We start from the raw sequence: 14,514 nt of genomic DNA, 5'->3' as shown, positions 1-14,514 counted from the left end.
GTACGGCCCGTTGCGGATTTCGACAAAGTCGTGGTTCGGCTCAGTGGAGAAGTTTAGGAACTGGATGTGAGCACCTGGAGAGGAGGAATGAACAGTCTGCCTCTAAAGCTACACCCAAGCCTTAGCATATCAGCACCGCTCGCCCAGCGAAGCCCAGTATAGCCTGGTCAATCAGCAGGAGTACATTTACTGTGTTGGAGGTAGAGGGTGCCTGTAGGTATATGGGTCCTGCTAGTTTCAGACAAGCTCAGGCTATTAATGCCCGTAGTTTCACGCTGCTGGAGCGCACGCCGCTCCCTCTGCCTGACACCAGAGAAATTAGGAAGGCAAGCACAGAGCTACAAGGATCACCCCTCGCCAAACTGAGTGCAGCCAGCTCAGATGGCAGGCCAGGCTGAGCCGGGTGTTTCTTTTCCCCAGCAGCACACGGCAGCTACACCGGGAGGAGGAGAGTGAATTCAGAAAACCCAGAGAGTCAGCACTCCTTCCAGGCATGCAATACTTCCACCTCCTGGCAATTAGGCACCCTGACGGGGCTGTCCTGGAGAAGAGCTGAGCTGGAGGTGTGCAAATTTCTCTCTTACTAATGGCTGGGGAGATCCTCATTTTGAATGGGCTGATGCCTGCACGAACTCAAGCTGAGACAGGATATAATCCGACACAAGCTTTGGTCACTTGTTATGTTTATAAAGGTTGATGCAACTGGTGATGTTCTAAGGCTATTACAAACGTGAGTAGTTCAAGACGGGGAAGTACGCAAGCACACTACGGGAGGATGTTACAGCTGATTCAGAGGCGTGCCCACAAATCCTTATCAACCTGTCACACTCCATGGTGACCTGTAATCCTTTTGAAAAAATATCATTTCATAGCACCATATAAATGCATCTTTAATGGAAAGTGTGAGCAGGAGGTCAAACAACAGAGTTTCTGTAACTCATCTTGGCAAACAATGCATCTAGCACTGACCAAACAGGGTCGGTATCTTCCTATCATCTCTTCTGTGATAGCATCAAAACAAAACCAGCTGTCTCACCAAACCCCACTGGCAGCAATATCCTCCATGTGCAGTCCAGGTTGCTTGGATAGTTTCCTGGGAACCCCGGGCTCAGGAGCACTCCTTCCAACTCTTCCGCGGTTCCTCCACATTGAGCTGTAAAATCAACAGTGTTAATGGTCAGGATCACTTACGGGTGTCTCTGGACGACGGCCACGGCCAGCCAGCCGCGTGGGAAATAAAGAAATTAAAAACTAAGAAGAGAAAAAGGAAAGCCTGCTATGGAACCAGCACAAAGTTTGCCAGGCACTGCATGGACGCATTACTAATGCATGTGCCTTTTTCCTGCCCTCTGGAGATAAAAGCCTGGACCCAGGGATCCAGTTTTGGCAATCACAGTGGGAGGGACAGATCTGAGCTGCAAGAGGAGAGACAGACGCTCTGTTCTGTCCGTAGACATTGTAACAGTGCACAGCATGCACACAGCACTCGTTTGAATTTTTAACCACCTAAAAAAAATTACTGCGAAGAAACAGACTGATCCTATTTTGACTCCAGTTACTGCTACTTCTTCTTCTGGTTAACTGATCTACCTTGACTGCTGTACTTGTCAATCGCTGGGTAACTACTGATAAATATAGAACAGTGTGTTTGCACACTGACTGAAGTAAATTCCCTACCAAGAAGCGATTCAAAGATGACAGCACAAAATATGTTTACAAAAGGCATCACATGAAATTTATGCATAGATAGCATCTTCTCATGCTTATCTGGATGACCTCTACCTTGCTACGGCAATACCATCCAGCCAAATACACCCAGGTATACTCCTAACATGTTCTGACAGTGCAGGTACAGATTCCCTTTGTCCTATACTTCATTACATGTGTACTTGCTACTAACAAGGTTTCTCCCAGAAGATTTCTCTTTCTTTTTCCTCTTAATGGCTCTTTAATAGAACTACTTCTAAATTATTTAGAAGTCAAGCATCTGGATGAAGTAGACCAAAAGAAAATCAGCATGCTTTGCCAGGGAAGCAAGCTGTTCTCCGAGTAGGGGAACAACCAAAGCCTGGGTTCTCGTGCGGCTGGCAGCCGGCAGTGCTCTGGACAGGGTTTAGAGACATCAGTGCATGATTAGCACAGGACAACGAGCCTCAGGGCTGTCAGCATGGGGCGCTGCGGCATCCCCATAAAAGATGACGGTCACTCACAATGATCTGCACTTGGCCGCAGAGACGCGTTTATGCCTCTCTGAAGCTGGATGTCCTTTTTCAGTCAAGAGTGATGTGAGCTGAGGGATATGAACAGACAGGTGGATGGGCGTTTGTGCCACCGCACTTGGCCATGACTGTCCAAAACCAGACAATCTGAGTTAAACTGCACTAGTATTTACACCGTGATAGTGCCTAGTAGGCACAGCCCAACCAGGCAAAATCCTATGGCGATTAAAAGAAGAAAACTTGAAACTTGTAGTGGCTCAGCTAGTCATCAGCTAGATGATAATATTGGGATCCCTCCTCCATGCTGGGATCCCCCAACACTAACGCTGAGCTGAAAGGCTTCTGATTTCTTTCAGAGCAACTCCCCTGGGTATGAGCCCTTTAGCTCAGTCATTCTGCTGTAAATGTCTCTGTATTTATTCCTGGCCTACAGATCATCGGATAAAACTGTTAGCTCTTATAATTACTTTAAAGCAAAATGATGTAAGCTAGAACAGCAGGAGCCTGAAATAACTGTTAACTAAAGCTATTAAATGCATAAATGAATGTCTCAAAGCTGTAAAACGTGCAATAAGAATATTAAACATCTAAATTTGCTAAAAGCAAAATAATGAAAATAATCCAAGAACTCCAGCAAGTTCCCTTCACCTCTGTGCCTCTTTCTCCTAGGGCTTACATCTTCCACAGTGGAAATCAACTGCCCGGTCCTTTTCTCCGAAGGCCTGAAACACTCAGCAGCCTCAGCCCTGCTCCTCAGAGGGTGCCATGGGCGAACAGCTGCCTTGACAAGCGACCTGGCTCTTGCTGGTCACGTAGGACCTGCTAGACACCAAAGTAGGGACAGCAAGGCACCAAGTGGTGCCGTTCAGAGATCCTGCGGTGTAAACAGGCTCCAATAATAGATGCAGTTTTAGTGATGATATGATGCATTTCATAAAAATAAACCACAGTCTTAAGATCTTTGCTTAAGATAGAAATAAAACTCTCAACCCATAAACCCAATCTGCTTTCAGTATAAAGAAGTTTTAGGTTTTCCCTTTTGAATTTATTTTTGTTGAGAAAACCTGTTTTTGTATTTTACATTTTGTACTACAGCCATGTTTTAAGCATTCAAAATAAAGCATTCGGGGTGGCCAACAAGGACTTTTTTGTTCAAATTTCCCCTTGCAACAAATGAAGATCTTTCCACACTCTACCACACTTCTAGAACAAACCTGCATTTCTCTCACTCAGACCTTTACTTTTTTATTTTTTTAAGGAAAGTGCTATAAATATCTGCTAGGTACAGAACAAAAGTCCTACCGATGCAAAGCGGAGGTGGGTAGTTCCAGCGGCGGACAGTGCCTGGCATGCAGGAAATATGAGAGTGGCCCTGGAGGAGAGAAAAAACAAGACACAGGGTTTGGAGGGTCTCCCTGTATCCCAGGTGTTTGTTCTTGTCCTTTTTGTTGGAAAACGTTCGGTACCTGAAGGGCGTAGCCTGGTTCACACTGGAAAGAGACGACATCGTTCACTAAATAGCGCTCGCCGATCTTCAGGCCGTTCCCAGGAACGGGCGGCTCCGGGCAGCTGGACAGACCAACGGCTGCGAAGGCAAGAGTGAGATGAGTGCTCTGGGAAGCGGGGACGGGATCTGTGCTGAAGGCAGAAGGAACGGAAACGTACGCCTCCATTTTATCCCAGGCCCCTCTTTACCAACAACCTCCACCACAGACGCTGGGTGGGAAAGTCCCGCGGCCTTTGGATTCTCCACAAAGACACCCCTGATCACGCAGTATTCCCCTGTGTTACAGGGCATGTCCAGGATGCCGAGGTATTCACGTCTAGTGCTTTCACTTTACCTGGAACACACTTTTTTAAATGTACAAAGGTGTCACAAACAATTTTGTGATTAGTGGCTAAAAGTGTTTTTGGCTGAACCCTAATGACTTGGTGGAAGAGCTGCAGCTGCGACAGCATGTCCACTGCAAAGCAAAAAACCATTCTCATTCACAAAGCCACCCGCCATGAACCCTCCCTCCCCATCCGAGGTCCGTACTCTTGTTACGCGTACGCTCCTTTACCAGCCAGGCAGCACCTGATAGAAGACCAGAGAGGATGCAAGAGGGAACTATCTGCTGTCCCTCGCTGGCAATATCAAGGGCATACAGTATGTGTTGTATGTAGTTTGTCCCTTTGTGGGCAGAAGCAGCACGGCTTCATTTTCCGACCCTATTCTTCCTGTTTGCAATTACAGATTGAATTTACCGTGAGATATAAGCAGTAGTAAGCGTGGCTGGCCCTCGATGGTGCCTGCAGAACACCCTACGAAAATTTCATTCAATCCCATTTCCAACTGGAGCTGCATTTACAACTGGGAATACCCTGCTGCAAACCCAATTAGCAATCCCTGACGTCGTGTGGCGGGTGATGCACTCTCCTTTACACACATGCCACCCCCTCTTCCTTCTGCAACACCAAACGGAGATAAAACGAAGACCGGTGTCTGCAGTCACCTCGCACCCACCATGGCTCAGCTGCCTGCCAGCACCTCCCTCGCTCTCCGTGCTGGTGGCTGCCACTGAAAGATAACCTTCTGCATCACTGCAAGGGCTAATGCTCTGCTTAAACCCTACAGTCTGCCGGCTGAGCCGAAAGCAGATGAAAAAAAGAAATGAGAAAGGAGATGCTGACTCTCCTCCTGAAACCTGAGTCACGCTTCCCAGCAAGAAAACATGTAGTCCCTCCCCACACACGGCTGCATTGCTTGACCTTCAGAGAGACAAGAGAGAAAATAGCTTTAAATAACTTCCGATTCAGATCAGCGGCACTGAGTTGCACTCAGTCCTAAATTGTTCTTACTCTGCTTTGGCTTTTGAGCATGTAGAGATAAGAGCTTTGCTTGAGGAATCCAGTGAGGGAGAAAGGGGAGGAAAACTCTGGTGTTTTAGCTCATCTCTCAAAACTTCCTTGCAGCACCTCTAACCGAACAAAGACAAAACCTGGGGCTCAGAGCCGTGAAATTCCAATTGTACAAGCAAAGCAAAAAATATATTATTTCCAGCTGCACTGAAAATCAACATCTACTAATTTTCTCAGCAAAGAAACCAAACAAGCCTGATAATCCCAAGCCTCATGAAAAACCTGAACATGATTGTTGCAATGAGGTAATATGATCCTCAGAGAACTTATTGATTGAAAAAGAAATGGAGAAGAAATGGAGTTGCAGCAAGAGAATTTCTAAAACAACATCCATTTCTCCAGCTCCCAGAGAGCAATCTGGGGCACACTTTCTCTCCCCAATCTTGTTGGTTGCCGTAATCTTGCCGGATCCATTAATATGCAAGGTTTCTATCTTCAAACCCAGTAAAACCTAGAAAGCTTAGTACTAGTTGGCCCCCTAAAAGCACACAGTCTCTGCACTCCAACAGCTATGCAATTTCCGTGGACACTTTACAAAATGAAACACACTTTCAAATCTATTTGCTGCTTTAGAAAAAATAAGCAGAACATTGGTTGGCTTCAGAGACAAACACAAGATTTGTGATCAGAACCAATTGTCAGACATGGTGTCTAGCAAGAAACAATTATGTTTGCATTGCCCCCAGGAAGACTGTGTGAACAGAGACAGCAGTCCCAGCACGTCTCTCATCAGCTCACCATCACTGCTACCAGTGCAGGAACAGAGCCAGACCATCGCCACGCATTAACCAGTCCCCTGAGAGCTGCACAAAGACCAGACCGGCTCCTGGCCCTGTCGCACCCATATCTTTAAGTACACTGCAAATGCACAAGCCTGCTTGCTTACCTGACTGCTAGCTAAACATTCAATTTAGATGCGCTTGAATAGAGCTGAGAGCTGCTCTTCTGCACCTGCTTGCTTGTACACTGTCTGTGCTGCTGCCGGACTGTACCTGAACAATTCAAGCCCTTGGTGCAGTACCATCGGCGAGATAACAGCCACCATCACTGTGACCCACTGCAGCTTGGCTGTAGCACACCTTTCCTGAACGGACATCTGCTCCAATAGCAGGAATCAAAACACAGACATGGGGCAGAATGAATTTTTGGCATCCTTATCCAAACCTGACCGCCCTTTCCCAAGAGGCTCTCTTCCCTGCCATGTCTTCCAGTTTTAGTCAGGTTTGTTCTCTTACCACTGAGGATTTTTTAAAAACATAGTCTCTGTATATCGTCATATATAATGCTGTTCTCAGGTCTGTATACCCAAGAACTGAATGCAACCTTGCATGAGACCCGCTGGAAGCAAGGTGCTGCCATTCTGCCAGGGTGTCGGCATAATCCGTAACGGATGAACCCACTAAACTGTCCAACACAATACAGGGGGAGAAAGGAGTGGGTGCCCACGCTTTGGGCAGTGCCTCCTTTGGAACATGATCTCAAAGCTTCCCCTTTAGTTCATGCCAATGTGCCTCCCCGAGTTGGAGGCTGCAAAAGGAGGGTGGCCATGCATTCGCATCAATCACTAGGGAAATTATGCTGTCCCGTGTCTGGACGCTGCACCTCTAAGCATGAAGCAGAGAGAGATACCATGCCAGCAGACAAGCTGAACAGGATCTAGCTGTGCGCCCTGGCAGCGAAGGCAGCTGACTGTGTCCTGGGCTGCACAGACAGGAGCACAGCCAGCAGACAGAGGGAGGCAATTACCCCCCGCCTCTACTCAACACCCATTAGACAGCACCTAAAATATTGTACCCAGTTTTGCGCCCCGCAGCACAAGAAAAACATTGATAAAGTGGACCGAGTTCAGCAGAGGAGCACCAGGATGGCCAGGGGTTGCAGCACTCATCCTGTCATGTAAGGCTGCCCAGAGCATTTGTGCAGTCTCCATCCGTGGAGTTTTTCAAGCACAGGCTGCATAAAGATGTATAAGGTGAGTAATCTAGTTTTATCTCATATCTGACCCTGCTTTCAAGCAGGGCGTTCGGTGAGATGACCTCTGAGGTCCCTTCCAACCGGAATTATCACATAAAGATCTGTCTAGCCCTGCATGCTGTTTCCAGCAATGACCGATATTGAATGCAAAGAGCAGGCAGTCCCTCCCAGCCTCTGGCAAGCACCGTTTTAGGCACTTCCCAAGCGAAGATTACAGCACTGTGTTGAACAGGCCAACTTGCCATGAATTTTTAATACTTTGGCCTCTACAACTCCTCCTGCGCTGCAACACAGAAACCAAACAGGTGCTACAAAGTGCATCAGCAGCAGGATGAGGGTCGCCCCATGAGCCCATATCTCCTCTGTTGCATCTATTCTGCATTTAACCCTCACTCCCTCTCTGCAACTTGAGAGCAGGAAACCACATAAGCACGGGCCTTAAAGCTCACCGCCCCTTCCCCACTAAGCAGCTTCCACTTCTACAAGGCAATGGCTCCATAACCATTTCCCCATCGTTCAGAGGAACTGTGAGATCAAGGCTGAATTGCTCTTACTTTTGTACTCCAGGTGAAAGCCAGCAGCAGAGACGCTGATATCCGAATAGAAATGCAGATAGAGCTGGTTTGAAGTGCTGTTCAGCAGCGCAGGCACTGTAGTTCCTGGGAAAACAAGAGGTGCACAAAGATACTGAAGAGGATTCTTTTTTCCTCCTCCGTGTCCTCAGAGACTAGCTGAGAAAAGGCTGAGAACAGAAAGTCCTTTAACTTAACAAGCTCTGTTAGTTTTGATCAGGTTCTAATGAGGCCAATTGAGAAATACCCAAGGCCTCTCCGCAATGGCCTTTTCAAAGTCTACTGATGAATTTCATCATGTGAAGTTTTACCACTTACAGGCCAGACAGATTAAAAGCATCGAGAAAGGAACCGGGGATGAGAAACGGCATGGGTGGAGCGCAGGTCGCCCGCAAGGTCCGGATTCCTTCTCCTGCCTCATTCCCTGCAAGCTGTTGCAGCACCAGGTCAAGGCAGTTCTATCCCAAACGCAGCGCTGGGAGCAGAGTCTGCTGGTCTTTACGCACGACCCTTCTTGCCAACCTCAAAGCACTTTGAACACATTTGTTCATTAAATAAGCAAGAATCGGGGCCATCGGTTTGCAAGTGGCTCTGCTGTTTGAAAGCTTTACAATGCTCTTGGGCTGCTTGCTACTCCCTGCTCTGCTAAAAGCCACGGTCCCCACTGCTGAGCAAAAGAAAGGTTGTTTTGTAGCCCTTCATCCATTTTGGTGCAAATCGGCCAGGTTAGGTTAACCTGCCAAGCGCAGTGGTCTGAGCTAACCCCACACAACCCAGCAGCGCTGCGGGAACTCCCGCTTCCAGGCTGTGGAAGTGCTCATGGGTTTTCGCAAAAAAACCCAAACCTACCCCACTGGTTTTGTGTTTAAGGCTCTCTATCAACATTTTCTGCAGGAAGATGGTAGTCAAATTCCCAGTTCAACGAAGCATACGATTCCCTTTAAGCACAAGCTTAAATCTATTCTGAGTTTCTGAAGCACTTAAGCGTACGCTTAATTTTATGTACGTGCTGAAGTCCAGCTGACGTGAACAGGAGTTAGGCATGCACTGATGGGCTTCACTGAACATGATGTTGAACACGTACCAGAGAAACTTCCCAGCATGGTAGCTGTGTTATCTCCTCCATCGAACACTTCCAGGGAATCCCAGTTCTGCTCAGTAACAAAACTGATCACCTGGATCTGAAGAGAAAAAAGAAGAAAGTAACAGCACAGCTCCTGCAATCATGCTGGCAAACCGAAATAGTACCAATGAAAGGGCCACTAATAAAGTTAGCAACACACCCTGGGGCTTTAAGTCAGCACTGCTATTTATCTGCGCTAACGCACTGGCAAAACTCGGGGACCTATTGCCTTTGACTACCACCATTAGGGTTATACAGCTATTTTCCAGCAAACTCCACGGTCCAAACTTCCATATGGGGGGTGCTGTCTTCTGCTGCTACAAAGGGAGAGCTCCTGTCACTTCACAGCTAATGTACAGCAGCTCAGAATCTGAGCCTTTTTTTCTGTTTTGAGAAATCCCTGAAGACTTTTGCAACACTTCCAAATGAGAGCAACCACTAGCAACCCAAGAGCTAAAATAAAAACAAAGAAAACCCCATGAAACCACAAGATTTTTTAATCCAATGCAGTTTCTGCAGCTGCCTTGTTTCTCCGCTTTTAGTCAAATCACTCAAATTGCATTTTCAGATTTCCCACCTTTCTCTGCCATACCCCATAAGGTTTGAAGGCTTAAGGAAGTCACTTGACTCCGTTAGTTAGAACATCAATGCAACCCTCAAATGAGTAACATCGTGAGATCTGATAAATCTACATTTACACTGAAAAGCAGCTCTTACACTTGAGCAAAGATCCACATGTAATTGCATAGATTTGTTTTCCTTGATTGCCGTTAAAATGGATGCTGCCTTTATTCCTAAGTACTGGGAGTTCAAAGCATTCAGTGTCCCATTAAGAAAAATAAGCTGTGCTGTAGGATCAAGGTTGGTCAACAGCCTGAGGGAGTCAGACAGCAAACCTAAGAGAAAGCCAACAGTATTTGGAAGAAACCAGCTTTAATCTGTAAGCTCTAGATGACATTTTCAAACACTGGGTACCTCAAATTAAACTTCTAGGCAGAGAACCTTAAAGACAAATCAGGAGCACAAACGGCTTGTACAACTTGGCCCCAGAGGAAAGGCTTCATTTCTTGGCACACAGCAGAAGCCGCAGATGTTCGGTGCCACTGCCGGTGGGTTTGGGGAGAACGCCGGTAATTCGGGCAGGTGGATTTCCCTTTATTTCCAGCCTTCACACATCTGCTTACTGCAGAGCCTCAATTTTTCTGAGGTCTCTTTGGACGAAGATTTCCTACTAAGCCTAACGCTTGTGATCTGCAGTCGCCCTGCTGAATTCAACAGAATTACTCCCTTAAGCACAGAGCTCAGCAGGACACGTTCACTGGACTGAACGCTGTGAAGAGGTTTCAGCGCCCTGCAAATCTTGACTGCATGCACCCATGTGCACACGCGCGTGCATGCACACACATGCACCTACACACACTCACCCTGCCCTCTGCTAATTCTGTGAAACCCCCCTCCTTTTTTTCCTGCAGTGTTCTTATTCTGCATTTACTCATCCACTCCAAATATCTCCAAATATGCCTTTGCCCTGCTAAACAAAACAAAATAAAACATGCACACAAAAAAACCCCAACCCCATTATTTCTGCCATTTTAAACTTTTTCCTTCTTGGTTTATTCTGAATAATAAAGCAGGCTATAAAGTTCCTACAAAGTTGTTTGTTTTGGTTTGTTTTTTTAAAGAAAAATAAGTGGAGTTCATCTAGCAGAAATTGCAGTGACCCCTGCAGAGCCATCACTGATCACACTGACCAAGTCAATACCTTTCAGCCTGCAAAATTACACCCCTATTGTGATTTACATTATTGAAAGAGAACGTGGATTTGGAATGTGCATTTTGTTTGCTCTTACATTTTCTAAATTATTTATTCTCCTCGCCCCCCAACTTAACGGAATAAACATTTTTAAGGTCCTAATTCTAGTCTGACATGTGGATTCACAAGGGATCTGCATCTATTTGCTGCCATGTATATAAATTAATTCACTCAGGAAGGTTTGCCACAGGAATGAATAATTCATGGCAGAAGTGCTAGCTCGTACACCGATTACATAAAAATCCTGCCAATGACTCGCCGCTACCAAGAAAGCTTTAATTTCACCTCCTCCTCCTCTGATTTACAGTTGTTTAACCTTTAATTGTTGTACAAAATGAGGGTAAACTGATGCTTAAATTAGTATCTAATAACTGAGAACATCTCGCACACAAAAGCGGGTGACCGGAGAAGTGGAGCCGATGCGAGTGGGGCAGGTTACGCAGCCGCTGTGCGGGAGCCTGGCGGGTCCAGCACTGTGGCCATCACCCTGCCTCTGGGCTGCCCCCCGACCGACAGCTCCTGCACAGGGCTTTCCTGTGGCTGTTCTACTTCCTGGGGGCCAACACCTTTCGCAATGCGTTTTTTCCCCCATAGAAGACGTCCAGTGGAAGTCCCAGTGTCACAAGCGGATGCGATCTGGGAAGATACCATCCCGCAAGCGGCCCGTATCTAAGGCAGAGCCGAGGGGCGGCGGGTCCCTTGCAACACCGACGGCATGGTGTCCCCCGCACAGCTGGAAGCAGAGACCCCAGCACCGGTGCGGGTCCAGACGGACTGTCGCCAAGCACCAGAGGAAGGGGTTACAGTGAAGGATCACGGTCCTGCCCTTCACCAAAACCTTCCCACTCTAGACCTAAAAACTGAACTTAAGGCTCTGGCAGCGTTAAAGCTCGGCCACAGGATACACTCTGTTGTTTGCAGACGGTCCGTGCTAGACTCCAAAATATCTATTTCCCTTGCAAGAGATCACATCCAGCAGGAAAGGGGTTAAAAGAAAAAGAAAGAAACCTTTAAAACACTGTGGCATTACGTTTTCCAGTTTTACATGTGAGAGCCGCATTTGCACAACCAAAGAGGTGAGAAACAAGTACGCAGGAATAAAGACATGCTTCTTCCACAGGCTGAGAAGTGGCAGCGAGGGTTTGCATTCAGAACGCGGCAATGCAGAATACAGCCATCTATTTACACCGCTTTAAAAATTAAGTGAATTATCACCTCCCGATCCCAGGAGTCCCGAGCAACTTGCAAACTGCCTCAGACATTTGGCTGAGCTAAACGGATCCTCCTGCCATTTGGGGGTTTTGAGAACGGCTAAAATTTCAGATGAACAGGAAGGTATCGACAGTGAGCTCTGAGGCTTTTGAAAACACTATTTTAAATGGCTTCAAAAACAAAGAGGGGAGCGGAATTTGCTGGACTGGACACACTGAAAGCCTGGCAGAGGGCACAAAATATCACTCCAGGCTTGTGCTGTTTTGCTGTGAAGCCCCCGGTGCTGCTCCCACCAGCTCTGCCACCCCAGACCCAGGTTCAGGTTTCGGTTTGAGTCACGACGGTGGCACCAGGTAAGGACCCCCCTCTGGGAGAGCAGGACTGTAATCCAGCAAGGCAGAGCTGATGTTTCAATACAACTGTTGAGAGAAACACAACTGCTGTGTGCCAACAGCTGTGAGTGCTGCAGAGAGAGGAACCCACCTACAAGTCTATTAGCCAAATACACGACAGAGAAATAAAAGCACTTAATGAACAAAACCCTCGCAGACAAAGTGGTGTAAAGAAGAAAGAAACCCTCTGATAATGAGGCCGGTGGAATGAATGAACCTGTTAAAGAATCTATATCCTGTGCGTCAACTGATGGCAGGGCAACGCACGGCGAGATGCCTTCTGTGAGGACAAGGCATATATGTGCTGAATGGGAACTTTATCTAAGGTTCGGTCTCTGATGTTGGGCTTAATTCTCAACATCCTCTAGTCTGCATGACTATTTCTGCAGAGGAATGATAGGGACCACAGAGCGAGCTCATTTACCTGGAGACAATGAACAGCAAAGCTGTAATTGTATAATCATACTGCTGCAACTCTGCTGGCATAACAAATCCACGCAGGCACTCTGAGCAAGCAACTCTTCCTTGGTGTAGCTTTCATTGCTTTCAACATTGCATAATTAAGCAGTATAAAAATATATGCCCAAAATACCACAATTATTTTGTTACACCAGAACAGCCACATGGCTCCAGTCGATTTCCCACGGAGAGTGCTTCCAGGAGGCAAAAATCCATTGAAATATTACCCACTTTTGGCAGTCATAGTGTAAATGAGTGTCTGATTCCAGAGAATTACACATTCAACCAATCTCTTTCCTTTGAGGAGCAGCAACTTCGTAACACGTGGCCTCTTTAAGTGCACCAGATACTGTGTGTTCTCCCCTCCAGCTCACGCTGCAGCGACAGCTGCTGACACTGTACCTGTATTCCTGCTCCTTCGGGGACTGTTATCTTCCACACGCAGTTGAGGCTATTCAGGTACGGCTCAGGGAAGCCAGGGGACAGGATGGTTCCTTTGCGTTCAGTCAAATTTCCACCACATGGCACTGAAATAAGCAAAGTAATGCTTGAACATGGAAGGACTTGGCTTTATACTAAAACATTCTCTTTAAAACATCTGTCCATGGACAAAAAAGCAAGCAGAATTGGCTCATGATTTAAGGATAAGATCTGTTTGAATAATCCTCTTTTCAGTAAATCTCTCATATAACTTCTAACACAAGCAGCGCACAGCCCTTAGGCGTGGGGAACACTGGGTACATCAGCCCACGAGACTGGTTCTCCAGGAACTGCTCTCCTCCAAAGATGACAGCAGCTTTCAGACAGATCTAATTTATGCTAGATGCTGTCCCAGATCCCACAACTGAGTATTGGATCAAAAGGTCCCCTCCCTGACATTTGGGGTTAACTGCCCTTGTTCATAGGCAGGCCTGGCTTTTGTATGTAGGAGGTATGAAATAGTTGGGTTTTTTTGTTTCGTTGGTGTTTTGGTTTTTTTGTTGTGGGCTGTTTGTGGTTTTTTTAACCACCCCAAAGGATGTAATTGATTTTTCTAGCACAAACTACTGAACCATTTTGTCTTGACTTCCCCCAAACCCAAAGATACCTACCCACACAGGTGGGCACCGAAACGTTCCACTGAGCCAGTGCCCCGGGCATGGTGAGGCACTCGATGCTCCGGGAGCCCTGGAGCGTGTAGCCAGCAGTGCACTCGAACCGCACCACCGCCCCCACCGCGAAATCGCTGCCCAGCCGCCGGCCGTAGCGAGGCTCCGGGACCGAGCTGCACTGGGTGGCACTGGTCCGCGGAACCGCTTGCATTGCAGACAGGAGAAACCAGCAGGGGAGCGTGCAATTGCAAAGCAAAAACAAAACAAAAAACAGTTAGAGCAAACGTGAAATACGAAGTACCAAGTTAAAGATATGTTAAAAAACAACATCGGAATCCGATTATATCTAAAGCCCAGAGTGTGGCTGAATCCAAACATGACCATTGAGAAGAAAAACAAATAACATTTCACTCAAACTTCTGTCAATTCAAGTGTTACTTGAATAAGTAACAGCAGTAAAAGCAGCTAGGACGTTACAGAACCATGCATGCTTTCTAAGATGAGACCGTTTGCCTTCAGAAAACTTATCAGCACATCAGAAAGGTCATTTATAATAGGGAAACCAAGGCATTCAGCCACGACTTTCCAAAAAGTTGGTTTGCCATATAATGCTAGAGCCTCAGCAGAAAACCCTTCAGGTTTCTCAGCTCACTTGGCCTCATTACTATAAAGGACAGCAATTTTAAACAATCTTCCTCATGATGAGAAGGGTAAGAGAAAGAAAAGGGGAATTTAAGTTGTGATGCTGCATCACCAAC

The 14,514-nt window shown here is 46.8% G+C and overlaps 1 protein-coding gene across 1 annotated transcript in view; it reads right to left on the bottom strand.

Annotated features, from left to right (window-relative positions):
• The window catches only part of CSMD2 (CUB and Sushi multiple domains 2), a 308,935-nt gene that overhangs the window by 55,566 nt on the left and 238,855 nt on the right, over window positions 1-14,514 (bottom strand). The window contains 8 exon segments of the mRNA XM_009333469.1: window positions 5-74; window positions 1,037-1,153; window positions 3,522-3,591; window positions 3,686-3,804; window positions 7,649-7,753; window positions 8,751-8,847; window positions 13,068-13,192; window positions 13,757-13,960. Coding sequence (XP_009331744.1) covers window positions 5-74; window positions 1,037-1,153; window positions 3,522-3,591; window positions 3,686-3,804; window positions 7,649-7,753; window positions 8,751-8,847; window positions 13,068-13,192; window positions 13,757-13,960 — 907 coding nt within the window.

Source organism: Pygoscelis adeliae, unplaced genomic scaffold (genome assembly GCF_000699105.1).
Source record: "Pygoscelis adeliae isolate BGI_AS28 unplaced genomic scaffold, ASM69910v1 Scaffold321, whole genome shotgun sequence".
NCBI classification, from domain to species: domain Eukaryota; kingdom Metazoa; phylum Chordata; class Aves; order Sphenisciformes; family Spheniscidae; genus Pygoscelis; species Pygoscelis adeliae.
The sequence above is the reverse complement of the archived record's forward strand: the minus strand, read 5'-3'. Positions and strand labels throughout refer to the sequence as shown.